General features: G+C 52.8%; 1 protein-coding gene across 1 annotated transcript in view; it reads left to right on the top strand.

The window, feature by feature from the left end:
- Window positions 1-14507, top strand: part of EXOC6B (exocyst complex component 6B) — a 282822-nt gene that overhangs the window by 221667 nt on the left and 46648 nt on the right. The window contains exons 19-20 of the mRNA XM_063309694.1: window positions 162-303; window positions 12180-12253. Coding sequence (XP_063165764.1) covers window positions 162-303; window positions 12180-12253 — 216 coding nt within the window. The remainder of the gene's footprint in view (window positions 1-161; window positions 304-12179; window positions 12254-14507) is intronic.

Here is a 14507-nt window from a genome sequence, read left to right as displayed (position 1 = left end):
GGGAATATGCATTAGATGGAAATGGATGATGAATGGCTTATGGAGAGGTTGCTTGAGAAAGGTGACTGCTGGGCACCCGGGCTTCCCCCACCCCCTGGTGTTTGCTGAACCGCCTGGCCGACCCCGAGACTCACCTGAAGGCCTTTCTGTTTGTTTTCCAGGGCAAGGTAGCTCAGACTGCCTGTATGTCTGCCTGCAAGCACCTGTCCACCTCCCTGATGCAGCAGCTCTTAGAAGCCGAAGTCAGACAGCTGTCCCTGGGGGCCTTGCAGCAGTTCAGCCTGGACGTAGCTGAGTGTGAACGTAAGGCCGCCTCTCGCTCGGGGTCTGACACCTGGGTCGGGGTGGGGAGGAGAAGGCAGTGGGTCCTCCCCCCACTTCCCCTGGGGATGAGCTTTGCTTCCCCCTCCGCTGGGGTAGCTTCTGCCCTGCCTCTTGAACCAATTGGGTTCTCCACATCCTTCTTTGCTCCCCAGCTGGGCCCTGCCCAGCCCTGCCAGATGCCCACAGGACCCAACTTGGAAGGAGGTGCCTCCTCACGGTGTAACTCCTTATTCTGGCTCTGGAGGACCCCACTTGGCCTTGTGGGAGCTGGTGCTTAAAGCACCACATAAAGTCAAGGGGGTCCCCCACCTTTTAAAGTAACAGTGTGAAGAGGGGTCAGTCTTCATTCTGAAGTTAACTGGGTTTGACTGGTTTTAATTGGTATTGTAAGCTGCCTCAGTCACTCAAGAAACAGAAAGGTGGGTAGACATCCCTGGATGCATAAAGAATAAGTTTCCCTCCATCTGGCTGCTGTCTGTCCGTGGCACTAAGCAGGCAGATGGTAGCTTTCCTTGGGAGGCTGCCGGATGGGGAGGGAAGGGTTAATCCCTACTCAGGGGTGTCGCTAGGCTAGGGTCAAACACTTCAGATGGCACCTATGATGTACATAAAAAGGCAGAACTTTAGTTGCACCGTTGTGGCCACCCTCTGACCTTCTTGGCCTCATGCTGCCCCTCCATGTGTGACCGTGTCTCAACGAAAGGCTGCTCCCCCGGGAATCTCCGCTGCCGGAGGGAGGCGGTTCGGTCCTCCGTCTCAGAGCTGGCCTGCAAAACGGAACCTCTGCAGGTGGGGTTAGCAGAGCTTGGTTTCCTTGCAAGCCAGAGGATTTCAGAGGCGTTTTGAACGGGTAGGGTTTGGTACGACTTCAGAGGAGGGCCGTGTCTGAAATTTATCTCAGGCTGATCTTTGTGTGCTGGGGGCAGCAAAGCCCCCCTCCCTGCTGGGCTGGGATGCCCCTTGGGCAGGTGAATGGCAGATGGATGCTCCCGCTCCCGTCTTCCCATCCGTCAATGTCAGACCCTCGGAGGACCCCCAAAGTCTGTACTGGCTCCCCTCAACCACCCCCCAAATCTTGTTTGTCTGGGGAGTTTTGCTGACAGCATGACTAATAAGGAGAGCTTTCCCAAGGAAAGAGAGAGCTGAGAAATTTAAAAGCCAAGGCCGGAGACGTGGCTGAAGAGTTTCAGTGGTGGCTGGGGTTAACTGTCGTGGCCGATTATTTCCTGCTCGTTTCTATGGTTAAAGATGAGAGTGGGAAGGACTGATAAGGAGATTAACTGATCTTGCCTGATGAGGAGGACATGAATGGAACTGATTTATATATTCATTTGATTTATATAGCTGCCCATCTCACATAGGTGACTGTAGGTGGCTTATAATAAAAATAGATAACATAGATAAAATGCATAATAAAAAAATAAAAACATGCAGCCACCGAGCATCATAAAACAACCATCAACAGAGCCAGGAGACGGGCTCTGTGATATGCCTGGGGCCCCAGGTGTGGGCACAAAACCAAATTTTCAGGGCCTTGCGGGAAGCCAGCAGGGCCAGGCCAATCTGACGTCTGAGGGAATGACATTCCAAAGGGAGGGCATCACAGCGTAAAAGGCTTTCCCGGGTCCCTCCATTCCTTAGCTGATGGCAACCAGAGCATGCTGATTCGGCTAGGACAGGTAGAAACAATTTATTTGATAATAAATAAAAATAAATGGATAGATAAATGCGATAATAAATAAGTTGTTCAGGAGGCAGGACTTCCTAAAGGATGCAGCAGCATCCCCAGTTGAAGCTCTTTGAGTCAGTGTTGACTCCTGGTGACTCCTTGGACAAGTCCCTGCAGTTTTCTTAGCAAGATTTTCAGAAGGGGTTTGCCATTGCCTCCTTCCCAGGACTGAGAGAGCAACTGGCCCCAGGTCACCCAGCTGGCTTGTGCCTAAGTTGGGACTAGAACTCACGGTCTCCCGGTTTCTAGGGAGGGGTGAAGGGTCCAAGTAATTGGCTTCTTCCGGACCGCGCCGTCAGCATCACCACCTCCCCAGCACCCCCCCCCCCCACACACACTACAGCACCTTCCTCGAGCATTCTGCTCTCATCGCCGTAGCCAGAGATTGGACCACACCTTCAGTCCTTGCCAAAGCCAGGGCAATCTGGGTCACCGCTGTCCCCCAGCACCTGGAGGAGAGCAGACACTTGCTGCTCAGTTGACTGTGTCCTTTCAGCACCACCCACACAAATCTTCTCTCTCCAGCGTTCGGAAGCATGTTTTCTTCCACCCACCAGTTCTTCAGCTTATGTACGATGAAAAACTCTAGAGCTCCTGAAAGATGGAACACCCAGCACAACTCCTGTCCTTTTGAGACTCAACATCACATGTAGGGGACCAGAGGGCCACCACTCAGCGTGGCAAGATTTGGACAGCCACAGGACGCAGGCTGGTCCTCTGGCAGACCCACTGGTCCACTCCCACTGCTGAGGTTGTGCATCCCTGGGTTGTCATTTCTGCCACCTTTCACTTAGAAAGAAGAACAGTCCTAGCCGGATGCACAGTCACTGCCACCACCTCGTCGGGATCCCTGCCAGCTTAGTCACCACCTCAGTGTCACTGAATCCTCAACAACTGAGCAGCAGCAACTCCAGCCCAGCGCTGCACACCACTGAACAGCGGAGCGGCAGTGCTGCCACCCACTAGCTCACCAAGCAGTCCAGTGGGCAGTGCAGACCCTGGTTGGTTCAGCCCCTGAACAGCCCTCCTTGGCCACCCAGGAGGCTGCTCCAGAAGGTCTGCTCAGTGCCTCTCCTGCAGCCGTCATGAGCCACCGTTGTGCTGACTGATGACCGACTCGGAGGGCATCCAAAGACTGCCTGCTTCTTCCTCGAGCTTCACGGCCTCTGTCAGCTGTCTCCAACACACTTTGCCAACAACTCCCATGGCCCGTCTCTAATGCACATCTGGCCTTGGTGCCTCTACAAAAGTCAGAGGAGTAATATCTGAAGAGCCACAGCGTTGGCCCTGATGTGTTCCTGAACGCCAATTTTTTCCATTGTGAAAGAACATGATTTAGACACCTCATTAAAAAAGTGAAATCCTGGAAACTGCATGAGCAATTAAGAAAAGGTTCTATTGTCAGAAAGGCTTCTGTTCATAAGATCAAGCATTTGAATTCCATTTCAATTAACTTTTGCAGGGATTCTGAGAGTTGAAGCCTTCAGCTCATTTAGACCTCCATTTTTAAGACTTTATACTTCTGATGTTGTAACTGAAATATGTTGATTAGCATATATAATCTTTTAGGGGTATGGAATCATACTTTGTTGGGTTTCTTCTGTCTTGACATGGTCTGTGGACTAATCCAGAACATTCTTTCCCAGTTCAGAGTGAAATCAGTGCTCCCACTTGGTGTTAGGAGGAGGAGGTCGCATTACAGACTTCCCGTCTCCAAAACACTCCAGTCCAGTGTGGTTGATGGTCCTTCCAGGGAACATCTGAGACCTCCCTGGAATAGCTTGTTGTAGGCAATGGCTCTTTCCTCGCTTTCCCGACATCTCTACAGAACCATCTGGCGTTTTTACGGGGCGCAAAATTCTGTTTGCCCTTAAGAACAAATAATGCTGATGCTTCATGCCTTTGTTGTGTCTGTGGAAGAGGGATCAGCAGCTTGCAGCCCTTCAGACCCATTTTTCTCCTAAAACATTGACACCAAAATTGTCACTAAAATGACAGTTTTCAGTACATTAGTCCTTGAGTTATGACTGCAATTGGGATTGCCATCACTAAGCAATGTGGTCGTAAAGTGCAACGCCACATGACCGCATCGTGTAGTGATGGCAATCCTGGTTGTTGTCATAACCCAAGACGTGCGGGTCATTAAGCAGGGAGTGGGGGGAGTCCCAGGTAAGGGATGTGGGGGGGCTGGGGGAGGCCCTGGGAGGCCTGGTGCAGGCCGCGTGCGAGTTGGGGGAGGGGTGCTCAGTGCAGTGCAAGCTCAGAAAGGCCAGGGAAAGAGGGCGCAGGGTGTCTGCAAGTGAGGGGGGAAGGAGGGCGTGGTGCATGCGAGTGAAGAAAAGCTGGGGGGCGACATCCCCTGGTGACTTGTGACCTTCCTTGCTGGCTTCTCATTGACTTTGCTTGGGGGAAGCTGGCAGGGAAGGTTGCAAATGGTGATCGTGTGACCGCAGGGCACTGCAACTGGTCATAAGTATCGTAAGTCCCTTCCTTCAGCACTGTCGTAACTTTGAACGGTCACTAAAGGTATGGTCGTAAGTTGAGGACTACCTGTAATACCATATTTTCTTTTCTTTTTATGCAAGCTTGTAGTTTGTACGTTAATCTCCCACTTGGCTTCAGAAATCAATTTTGACTAGCCTCTCAGGGGCTTAAAATTTCAGCCCAACCCCTCGGGTGACATAATTTAACTCATGTCCCTGGAGGCTCTAAGAGAACTCGAATAGGCCCAAGCCATGTTTACAAGAACCCTCCTCGAACAGGGCGGAGGAGCAGATGGAAGCTCCTAAACATTCAGACCTGCTGCTGCCAGGACCGGGCAAGATGCCAGGCCAGCAGCCCACCTCACTGCTTCTGCCCTTGCCCCACAGACCCCGAGTTGGACCTGCTCTCTCCCCCACTCAGCCCTTAAGGGCTCCAGCAGCCGGGGCAGGGCATTCAAAAGCTGGGAGGCTGAGGGGCATCCGGCTCTCCAGAGAGATGGCAGGACTCAGGAGGCTCCTCCGAGCAACCTGAAGAAAGCTGGACCTGATCAGAGCCAGCTGTGCTTGGAGGAGTCGGCAGCTAGGCAGGGAAGGTGGCTGGAGCTTGCCAGTTCGTAAGTGGCCTGCATAGGAAGCAGAGAAAGCTGGACTTCCCCTGCCTGGTCCTTGGACAGCCCATTTATCTGTTCTAGATGTGAGGCTGTGGACCTGACCCAGCATCATGGGACTGAGCGAGGAGGCACTTTCCCAGACCCTTCTGCCACTTCCTACTCCCGAATGGCGTTCTGATGCCTCAAAGGCAGCTCTGCTTCTGTGACCTTTTCCCAGGATAACACGTTACGTTGGGCCTCTCAAGTAAGGCTCGCATTCCCATTGGATGCGCCTTCTTGGTCTTGCAGTGCAGGAGCACGCGAGGCATGAATAAGCGTGCCTACAAGAGGAGAGGAGCACAGATGCTGAGGCGCTCGGGAGGAGCTCCCCCAGCTGTATGGAGGAAGCAGCCCTCGGGCGCCTTTGGGGCTTCCAGTGGAAAAGCAGGGAATAAATACGTTCATCAAAGAAATAGTTGTGACTCTGCTGTGTGGCGGCTGTACAGTACAGCTATGGGGAAACAGCCATGAACAAATGTCACAGAGCTGAGCATCTCACTGTCATTAACCATCTGCCACAGCGTCGTATGAAAGCAGAAATCTAAGGCTGAATTTTCTAAGAGTCCTGAATCATTCTGCCTCGGGCTGTGGAAGGGCTGTGAAATGTCAGAAGACCTTCAGAATGGTGGGCACCGTCCCCGGCGCAGTCTTCAGTGCACGCCCTTGGAAAATGAACAGGGGATTTCAGTGCGGTTCCCGGCAGTGGCTGGATGTTTACAGCAGCACCAGCAACTTTCCCTTTTCTTTTTTTTAACGTGGGCTGCAGCAACCCTGGCGGGATGGCAGGGCCCATCTTTGGGTGAGGAGACCTCGCACCCTCCCAGGCTAAGGGTTTTGGCTGGGGAAAGACAGATAACGTGGAGTGTTTTATGAGGAAGATATTTATTTACTGTACTTCTGATGCTTTTCCTCTCCTACCCTTCCAACCCAGGCTAACACAGTGGCGGCAGCTGAGCTGGTTTGGGTGTCTGGACGTAACGTCCTTTCAGGCTGTTATGATCTGGTGAAGAGCTGGGGGATGGGAAGGGTGGCGGCTGGGAGTCCCTGAGCATCACAGGTCGGGTCCTAGGAAGCTATTCAGCCGAGCGGCAAAGGCCGGAGTCCCGTTCCACGAAGGTCCACGTTATGCCGGCTTGTCCCAGCCCTCTGAGTTCTCCAAGCTGCTTGTCTTTGGGGAACGTTTCTTCCGATACTTCCACTCCCCAGCGGGCTTCCTTCCAGACAGCCTCCATTGCCTGTCTTCCCTCTGACACCAGTCATGGCCCAGGAGGAGTCGTAGCTCCTCTTCTGGAGGAGAGGCTGGTGGGCTCTTGCTGGAGGGGAAAGACAGGGAAGAAACAGAGAAATGAAACCAGCTGCTGTGCCTGAGCATGGCTCTGGGCCCCAAGGCCTCCTCCACGACTCAGCACTGGACGCGGGCGGTCCCCCATCCTACGGTTTTGAGCGTGCTTGGAGCCCCCTCGGTACGGAGTCCTCCAGCCCCCTCACTCAAGACGACTCCAGCTAATCCCGGTCTCCGTCCTCCTCCTCCCCCGTCACAGCTGCTTGCCTCACCCAGGATCCCTGTGCAGCGGCTTCTGTTGCACGCGTGGACGGCAGAGCTTGTGCAGTAATGCTGCAGCACTCGTGCAGCGGTTCTGACAGCCTTGTCAGAAGCTGCGCACCCCCTTGCTCCTCCTCCCGGAGAGGCGCTCCTCGGCCCGCTTCCCACTGGTCAGACAAGCTGCCTTGCGCCATTGGCCACGCCAGTGCAGGGTTGGCAAGATTCTGATCCAGTGGATCTCGGCGAATTGACAGAAGCGGCATGGTCTTCGAGGTCCTGCTGCAAGCCCAGTTGGGTTGAGGCGGATTCCGGATGTGGATGTTAGGATGGTCACAGCAGTCATCAACAAAAAGGCAGGGACCCAGAGAGAAAAGGGCCTCCACCTCGCAGCCAAAATCTCTACCAAAAATGCCTTTCTTCCCCTTCCCACAGGGGCAGGGTCTGAGTTTTTTTGGATCAACCAAATGTTGATCCATTGGTCGCAACAGGAATCGACCGGATGGCTTGTCGCCCGAGGCTGACGTCGTGGGCCGAGAGAGCAAGTGAGTGGCCTGAAGTCTCCCAGCCGGCTTTCGTGCCTAAGCCAGGATTCGAACTCACGGTCTCCTGGTTTCTAGCCTGGAGCCTTAACCACTAGACCAAACTGCCTCTCTTTCTTTACCGTATATCTGTGTGTGAGCAAATGAAAGTTGCCATAAGACACGTGCTCTGGGCCCTCCCCTGGTTACCAGTCAGTTTACAAAATGCTCGGGTTGACGTCTAAGGCCCTTCATGGCGTCCAGGGACAGGCCGGAACGCCTCCTCCCCATGGAGTCGGGCCGTCCAGGGTGCGTTCCCAGTGAAATCCACTAACAGCTCCCCGCTGTGAGGAGACGAAGGTGGCAGAGGCCTGCAGCCAGTGTTCCTCAGTGGTGCCCCTGCATTTGGAGCTGCCTGCCCCTTGAGCCAGCTTGTGCCCCCCGGCGGCCCTTCAGGAGTTAGTGGAAAGGGAGTTGTACCAGGAAGCATGTGGGGAGTGGCTGCCATCTGGTCCTTGTCTGATGGAAGTTTGGTATTTTTGGGGTTTCAATTCTGTTTATTATTGTTTTTACTGCTGTAAACTGCCAGGAGTCCATGAAGATTACATCAGTATATAAATAAATTAATGACGTAAATAAATCTAGGTGGACCTGCCTAAGACAAATTGGATGGTTTTTCGAGGAGGAGGCGAAGTTGGAACCTTCTTGACTTGTTTACCTGTTCTGTTCCATTTGGTGCCATGTGACTCTGGGAGGCTCACAATACACTAAAGAGAAAAGAAGGTTATAATAAGAACAGACATACGAGAAAAAGCAAAGAGGAGGAGGAGGAGGACCACCACCACCTGGCAATAGCAACAACATCCACCACAGCCCGGCATCAACCCGTACGTCCCGCGGCACCCGGATATGAGCGCTGAGGAACAAGTGGCCGTCCTGGGACTGTGGAGGGGAGCCATTTTCTGGGGCTGCTCCTCATTCCGGACCGCAGCCGGGATGGACACGGAGCTGGCAGATGTGGCGGCCTTAGCGAGAGCCACCCCGGCGGAGAGGCTGAAGGTCAAGGGGCAGTAACTGGCATGGGGGAGGCCTGTTTTTTGCTTGTCCTGAAGGATTCTCTGCTTCTCAGTTTTTGGAACGCTTTCCTTGGCCAGGCACTGGGCTGTTACAGACAGTCTGGAGATGGCGCATAGCCGTGCTGTTTTGCCTGCCCCAGTCAAGGAATGTTCCACAGGTTACAATCCTCCCTGTAGAATTACAGGTGCAGAATGATAAGCCCCCAGGTGAGCCACCGAGGCGGTCATACAATAGCCAGCTGAAGAGAGTCCGGAGGAAACTGACCAAGGGAGGGTTCAGGCTCAGACACTGAGCACCTCTGCCTGTGCAGGAAAGAAGAGCGGCTCGTGACAACCTGGCATCGACAGGCCAAGGTTTTGACTGGCACTCCCGGCGACCACATAGATTTTCTCCACACACCTTAAAGCCAAAAGAAAAATCCTGCCCTGTGGCAAATAGGCTTTTCCCAGGTGGACTGTGGCCACAGCATTTGGGGGACCTTCCAGCCCCTTCTGGGTCAAACCCTGGGGCTGTGTCCAGCACCCACATTCTGCCTGCTTAGCATGCCAGGGTCCAAATGAGGTGGGGGGGGGCTCAGTTGAGTTCTTCCTTTTTCTTAGACGGGGGCAGAGCTCAAGCCTAATGCAGCATTCCTGTCTTCCATAGTCGATAAAGTCTGCACAGAAGAACAGAGCTGTCTTTCTAGTGCATTCTGGAAAGTGGATGGACCAAGGGCCTTGCACTCCTAATTGGTGGGAACATCACTCTTAGAAAGTTGGACTCCTTCTGTTTGGCTGGTCACCTGGTGACTGCCTGGACTAGGCCCTGCAGTTTTCTTGGCAAGATTTTTGGAAGGGGTTTTGCCCTGGCCACCTCCTTCCTAGGGCTGAGGGAGAGGGACTGGCCCCAGGGCACCCAGCAGACGTCATGCCTAAGGTGGGACCAGGATGCCGGGTCTCCCGGTTTCCAGCCCGGTGCCTTGACCTCTGGACCAGACCGGCTCTCTTGTATAGAACTACCCCAAGGGTACAACCTGCCATCCAGCTTGTGTGTTGGAAACTCCTCCGGGTATCTGGGAGGCAAGAACTGGATTTAGCCCCCACCCCCTGCGCGGCTGCAGTGCTGTTTCTCTCTGGTTGCCTCTGCTGATGTTCAGGGTGGCCCGTAGAGGCCTTTGGCAGGGCCCCCATAACGATGCCTGAGGAAGGGCTTCCCCTCCGCCTCTTCCTTGGGGCAGTGGGGAGGGCAGTTTAGGCAGGAAAGAGGGTTCCACCTCCCCTGGGGAGGCATCGCCCTTCCCCTCTGCTAGGAAGCAGCATCGGGAGTGCTGCGGTTTCTGGCCCAGGAGCCTTTTCACCGCCCTGTGCTGCTTCCCCTGCCTTGGGTGACCCTGGAGAGGCCGTGGGGGGCAGAGGGGTGTGTGTGTGCCGGAGTGAGCTCATTCTCTCTCTCTCTCTCTCTCTCTCTGTCTCGATCGCTCTGTCCCTCTCAGTCACCCACCTGTGCTCTCAAGGATCACCCAGCTTTTCCAAAACTGGCTAGTGGCGAGTGAATGTCCAGACTGTCCTCCAGACGCTCCGGGGAAGAGATTCCACGGGGCCTTTTCTCCTCCTGGAGGAAATGGGGCTTGCTTTCCCGGGAGAGAAAGACCATCCATGGCATGGAACTCCCCACCCCCACCCCAGTGGGTCATTCTTCTCCTTTTGGACCCCCTCCCTTTCCTACTCCGTGGGCACGCCTGGCGCTTCTACGTCTTGGGGAAAGAGGTCAGGGCCCCTGTAACCCGGCAGGGTGGCCCTGCCTTCAGGGCATTTCTTTGGGTCTTCCACCCTCTGGCCTGCCCCAGTGCTTTGTCCCCAGGCTGGCGCTCTTCCCTGGCTGTGGGGAAAGCCTGCCCAAGGGAGGGGTTTCCTGGGCTGCGAGATGGCTGGGGTGAATTGTACCAGCCAGCCAGACCTGGCTGTGTCCTCCTGGGCTGGGCAGTGGCTGTAATTAATGAGATTAAACATTAAACAAATGTCTGCTTTGCACGCATCCGCCCTCAGGAGTGGTTAAATCCGTGTTCCAAATATTTATTTTATTTACTAGATATTACTGGCACTGGTATGCCACTCTGTGCCAGCCGACTGAGTGTTGGACGGCATGAACAGACCATCGGGCCCCAGAAGGACAAGCCTCTGTCTGTTGGAAGCTGTGGCTGTCCCATCCCAGAAGGGCGCCCTCCTCGACCTGGGCCTTTGCTGCCGCCTCCAGTAATTCCAGCTGCTGGGAGGGAGGCCGAAGGGGCCCTGGGAGCTGGGGGCGCACAGCTAGGGAGGGCAGCCGGGAAGCCACTCCTGGTGCTGTCCGATGTAAGATCAGGATGAATTCCTGTTTCCCAAGGGCATCTTTTGCAACCCTTGAAGCTCTTTTAGGAGGAAGAGAGGTACGCAGACAAAATAGGTGATATTAGTCCTCTTAAATTTTGACTTGACTAATTGTCAGTAACGGTTCGGTGGTTCAGCATGGAAAACTCACAGTAGCTGGTTCTGAATGAGTGGCTAAACAGCCGAAGGTGGACTTCTCAATCGTCTGTTCCATCGTCAAGAGCCCATCGTTGTTAGATGTTGAGGGGGCCACAAGAAGAGCAACTCTTGAGCTGCTCTTGCATTTCCTGTTGGCCTTTCTTACAATGGTACATTGCCCAGGTTGGCCTCTGTGATGCGCAGAATCTTTTAGTGTGATGCAACTCTTGACCCAACTCTGTACCTTTCTTCAGCATCTTGACTTGATGACGCCAGAGAATTGTGTAGCCAGTAACTTGGAGATGTCATTCGGAAAATAAAATGTGAGCATTCCCTGATGGTCGGTTTGCCAACTCTGTAGCAACTCTGGGCATCCTGGAAGGAAGTGCTTCTGGCTAATCCATCTGGGCAGGGTGAAATAAGCGGAAGTAAGATGTTGGTGGTTACTTTCAGCATGTCAGTTCAGGAATACCTTCGATGCTCATCAGGAGGAAGAAGCCAAGATCCTCCCCTCTCCCGCTTCTCTGTGTTGCTGTGTTTCAACAGGCTTTCCCTAATGTGTTCCATAGATTCTAGTTAGACCACAACTCGTGCCGTTCCTAGTAAGCATAGGACGGGGAAGGCTGGTTTGCACAATTATACCCCAAATTAACGGGTTTAACAGAAGCCTTTAGATATCCAAAATGCTAGTCTCTCCATGGTGACATCTTTTCTTGATGCTTGTTCTTCTGAACTGTGGCTAAAATGGCCACTTTCAAAATAATTGATATTCCCCACCAGGAGGAAAGTTCTCCACATTTTCCATTCCTTGTGCAATGATATCATATCTGTTAGAGACGTTATTCTGCTGCAACATAATTAATGGAGCAGCTTGGTTTATTTATTTTTGACAAATGGGCATGGATCACGGTGACAGGCATGAAATTAGAAAATTCCTTGAGTGCCCCCAAATATAAATAGCTTTCGGAACTGAAAAGGATTTCACAGCTGAAGATTTTATTGTGTTGAGAGGAAAAGTTTTTCCATTGGACACCCCCCCCCCATTTTCCTTCCATCTCCCAAATGCTTTTCTTCTTTGCAAATTGTTTGTCCATTCACAAAACAAATACTCCGGAGCCCAGTGAGGCTCATGGGAATAAATTTCAGGTCAAATTAGTACAGTTTCCTTGCTGTCAGGATGGTGGAATTAATGGTGTTTTGATGACACAAATTTTGAAGGGTGAACAAAAAGCTTGAGGGGAAGGGGACCTGGCTCCTTAGAAGTGCGGCCCTCCTCCCCCCCGGCCGCTGTTGTCTTCGCTGTCATCCGTCTGCCAATCTCCCTGTCCATGGCGAGTTAAAAGTGCTTTTCATCCCCTCTTCTTTCCCACAGAGTTTGCCAGATCCGGGCCAGTGCCTGGGTTCCAAGGGGACACGCTGCTGTTGGCCTTCATCGACTTGAGACAAGTACGTCTTTGTGTTTCTCTGTTTTGTGTTTCTTTTAAGAGGTGTGACTAAAGACCATCAGGTCTTGAGGGAGGGAGGGAGGCAGGGGGAGGCGGGGCAGGGTTGGAGAGCCAGGCCAGAGACCTCTCTTCCTTTCCACCATGATCCACTCGGTAGCCCTCAAATTTGTGGCCACCTTTTCTCTGCAGTTAGTTGGGTTTCTTGTACCAGTGGAAAAAGGAACGGGGCAGTGGTGGGTGGCCTGCTTAACGAAAGGGCCTCGTGACCCCAGGCGGGGATGCGTTGTGTTCTGGTGAGCCTCGGCCATGGTGGCGGAAAGAGCCCATTGGCCTCCTCGGTTCGGGGCTCTTGACTTTTGTCTGCACGTATTGCCTAGTGAAAAGCTTTGTGTACTGTTGCACGAGAGAGAAGGGTGCGTGTCTTCCTTTCAGAGGCATGCCCTCCAGCATAGAGGGTCCCTTCACGAAGGAAAGCCATGCAAAAGCTCCACCCGTGGGTAGGATGGACACCTTGGCGGTCGTGGTGGATAAGAGGGAGCTATCGAAGTGAATGGGGTTTGGCTCCCATGGGAGCAGCGAAGACATTTTCCAGCAAGCCCTTTGTGGGGAAGCACGGTGTGCCAATCTGTGTGTGGGGTGTCACAGGCAGAGGGGGCCTCGCTTATGTCACCTCTTGGCAATGCAGACGGATAGGGTAGGGGAGAAGGTCTGAATGAAGCAAGATGCAGTGACTGATGCCCTTTTTCATTCAAGCCATCTTTGTTAATTAAAGACACCGTGCTTTGTCTCAGCTGCCACGATGATGCAGTACCACTGGTTTCCAAGGCTGGCGTGGGCTCGCATTCTGAATGTGCCCTGTGAGCCGTGGAGGGAGGGGGCGAAACCTTCATCAACCCTCTCGGGTGGATCGGTTCCATTCTCTTCCCATTCCTCCGCCCCCGCCTCCCCATCCCGGACCAAGGCGGGTTTGGCCTTTCTGAGCCAGATCCCCAAATGTTGACTGTCCTGGAGGGAGCAGCGGCACATCCCGGAAAGCTCAGAGCCGTGTTGTGTTCATGCAGCGACGAAGCCCCGCTCTGAATTCGGACAGAAGGTCTGAGCGACGACTAAGATCCCAAAGGCGGAAAGAGTCGCTGGGACCCTTGGGATGGGCCCGCGGCTCAACGCAGGAGCCGAACGTAACGTATCCCCGGCAGAAGCTTGGACTCTGTTGGAGTGCGCTTGCAGTCAGGCCTGGTGTTCTTTGTTAGACCCTGTCTGGGATTAAACCACGTGATTGTAACCCCCATCGTTCTCATCGTCGTCTTAGTTTATATGCTGCCCGACTCCCAGCTACTCTGGGCAGTTACACGTACTGGGTTCCCTCAGTCTCCTTTCATCAGATTTTGTTCTAGTCTGGTTTCAGGTTTCCGGAACCAGCTTCAGTCTCAACCTTCCTTAAACTGTTTTGTCCAGGACTGGGTTCAAATCTTGTCGTGGGGCTGGACCAGCCCAGAATCAGCCCAGAATCAAGGGGCACACTTGGCTTCCGTGATTTGGAAGCCGTTCTTCCAGTGTTGCGGACTGAACTGCATTTGCATTCTGACAGCCGTGTCGTGCTGCCGATTCACGCTTAGCTGACAACTACCATTCCAGTATCTCTTCCGCAAGGGCTGTTGCTCCATCTCCTCTCCATTTAACTGGTCTTCTGCTCTGCATCTCTCTCTGCTAAGTTCCACCCTGTTATTTTCAGCCCAGTTCTCAGCCTATTAAAATCATCTTAATTTTTGTTTCTGTCTTTACAAGTATTAGCTGTCCCAGCCAGCTTTGTTGTCATGCAGATTTGAAAAGCATTTCCTCTATCTAAGCCATAAATAAAGTTGCGAGGGGAGATGGGTGGTGATAAAAATTTGATAGATAGATAAATAAAAATAAAGACCACTAGAAGCAAGACTGAATCCTGCAGTCTTGATGCGTAGCTCCAGTCTGATGAGGGAGTAACCATCTCAGCCTGAAATGGGTAGAATTTCAAGATATATTACGAGGTTCTGCTAAAAAAAAGGTACTGGATTCCCCCTTTGGTGGAGACGGGTGGTGACAGAAATTTGAAATAAATAAATAAATAAATAAATATTTGACTCAACAATCAAGTAGCCAGATTATCTATCTATCTATCTATCTATCTATCTATCTATCTATCTATCTATCTATCTATCTATCTATCTATCTATCAATCATCTATCTGGCTACTTGATTGTTGAGTCAAAGCTAGCCAG

This window comes from Candoia aspera, chromosome 8 (assembly GCF_035149785.1).
Source record: "Candoia aspera isolate rCanAsp1 chromosome 8, rCanAsp1.hap2, whole genome shotgun sequence".
Lineage (NCBI taxonomy): Eukaryota > Metazoa > Chordata > Lepidosauria > Squamata > Boidae > Candoia > Candoia aspera.
Note: the sequence above shows the minus strand (reverse complement) of the source record. Positions and strands in the feature narration are given on the sequence as shown.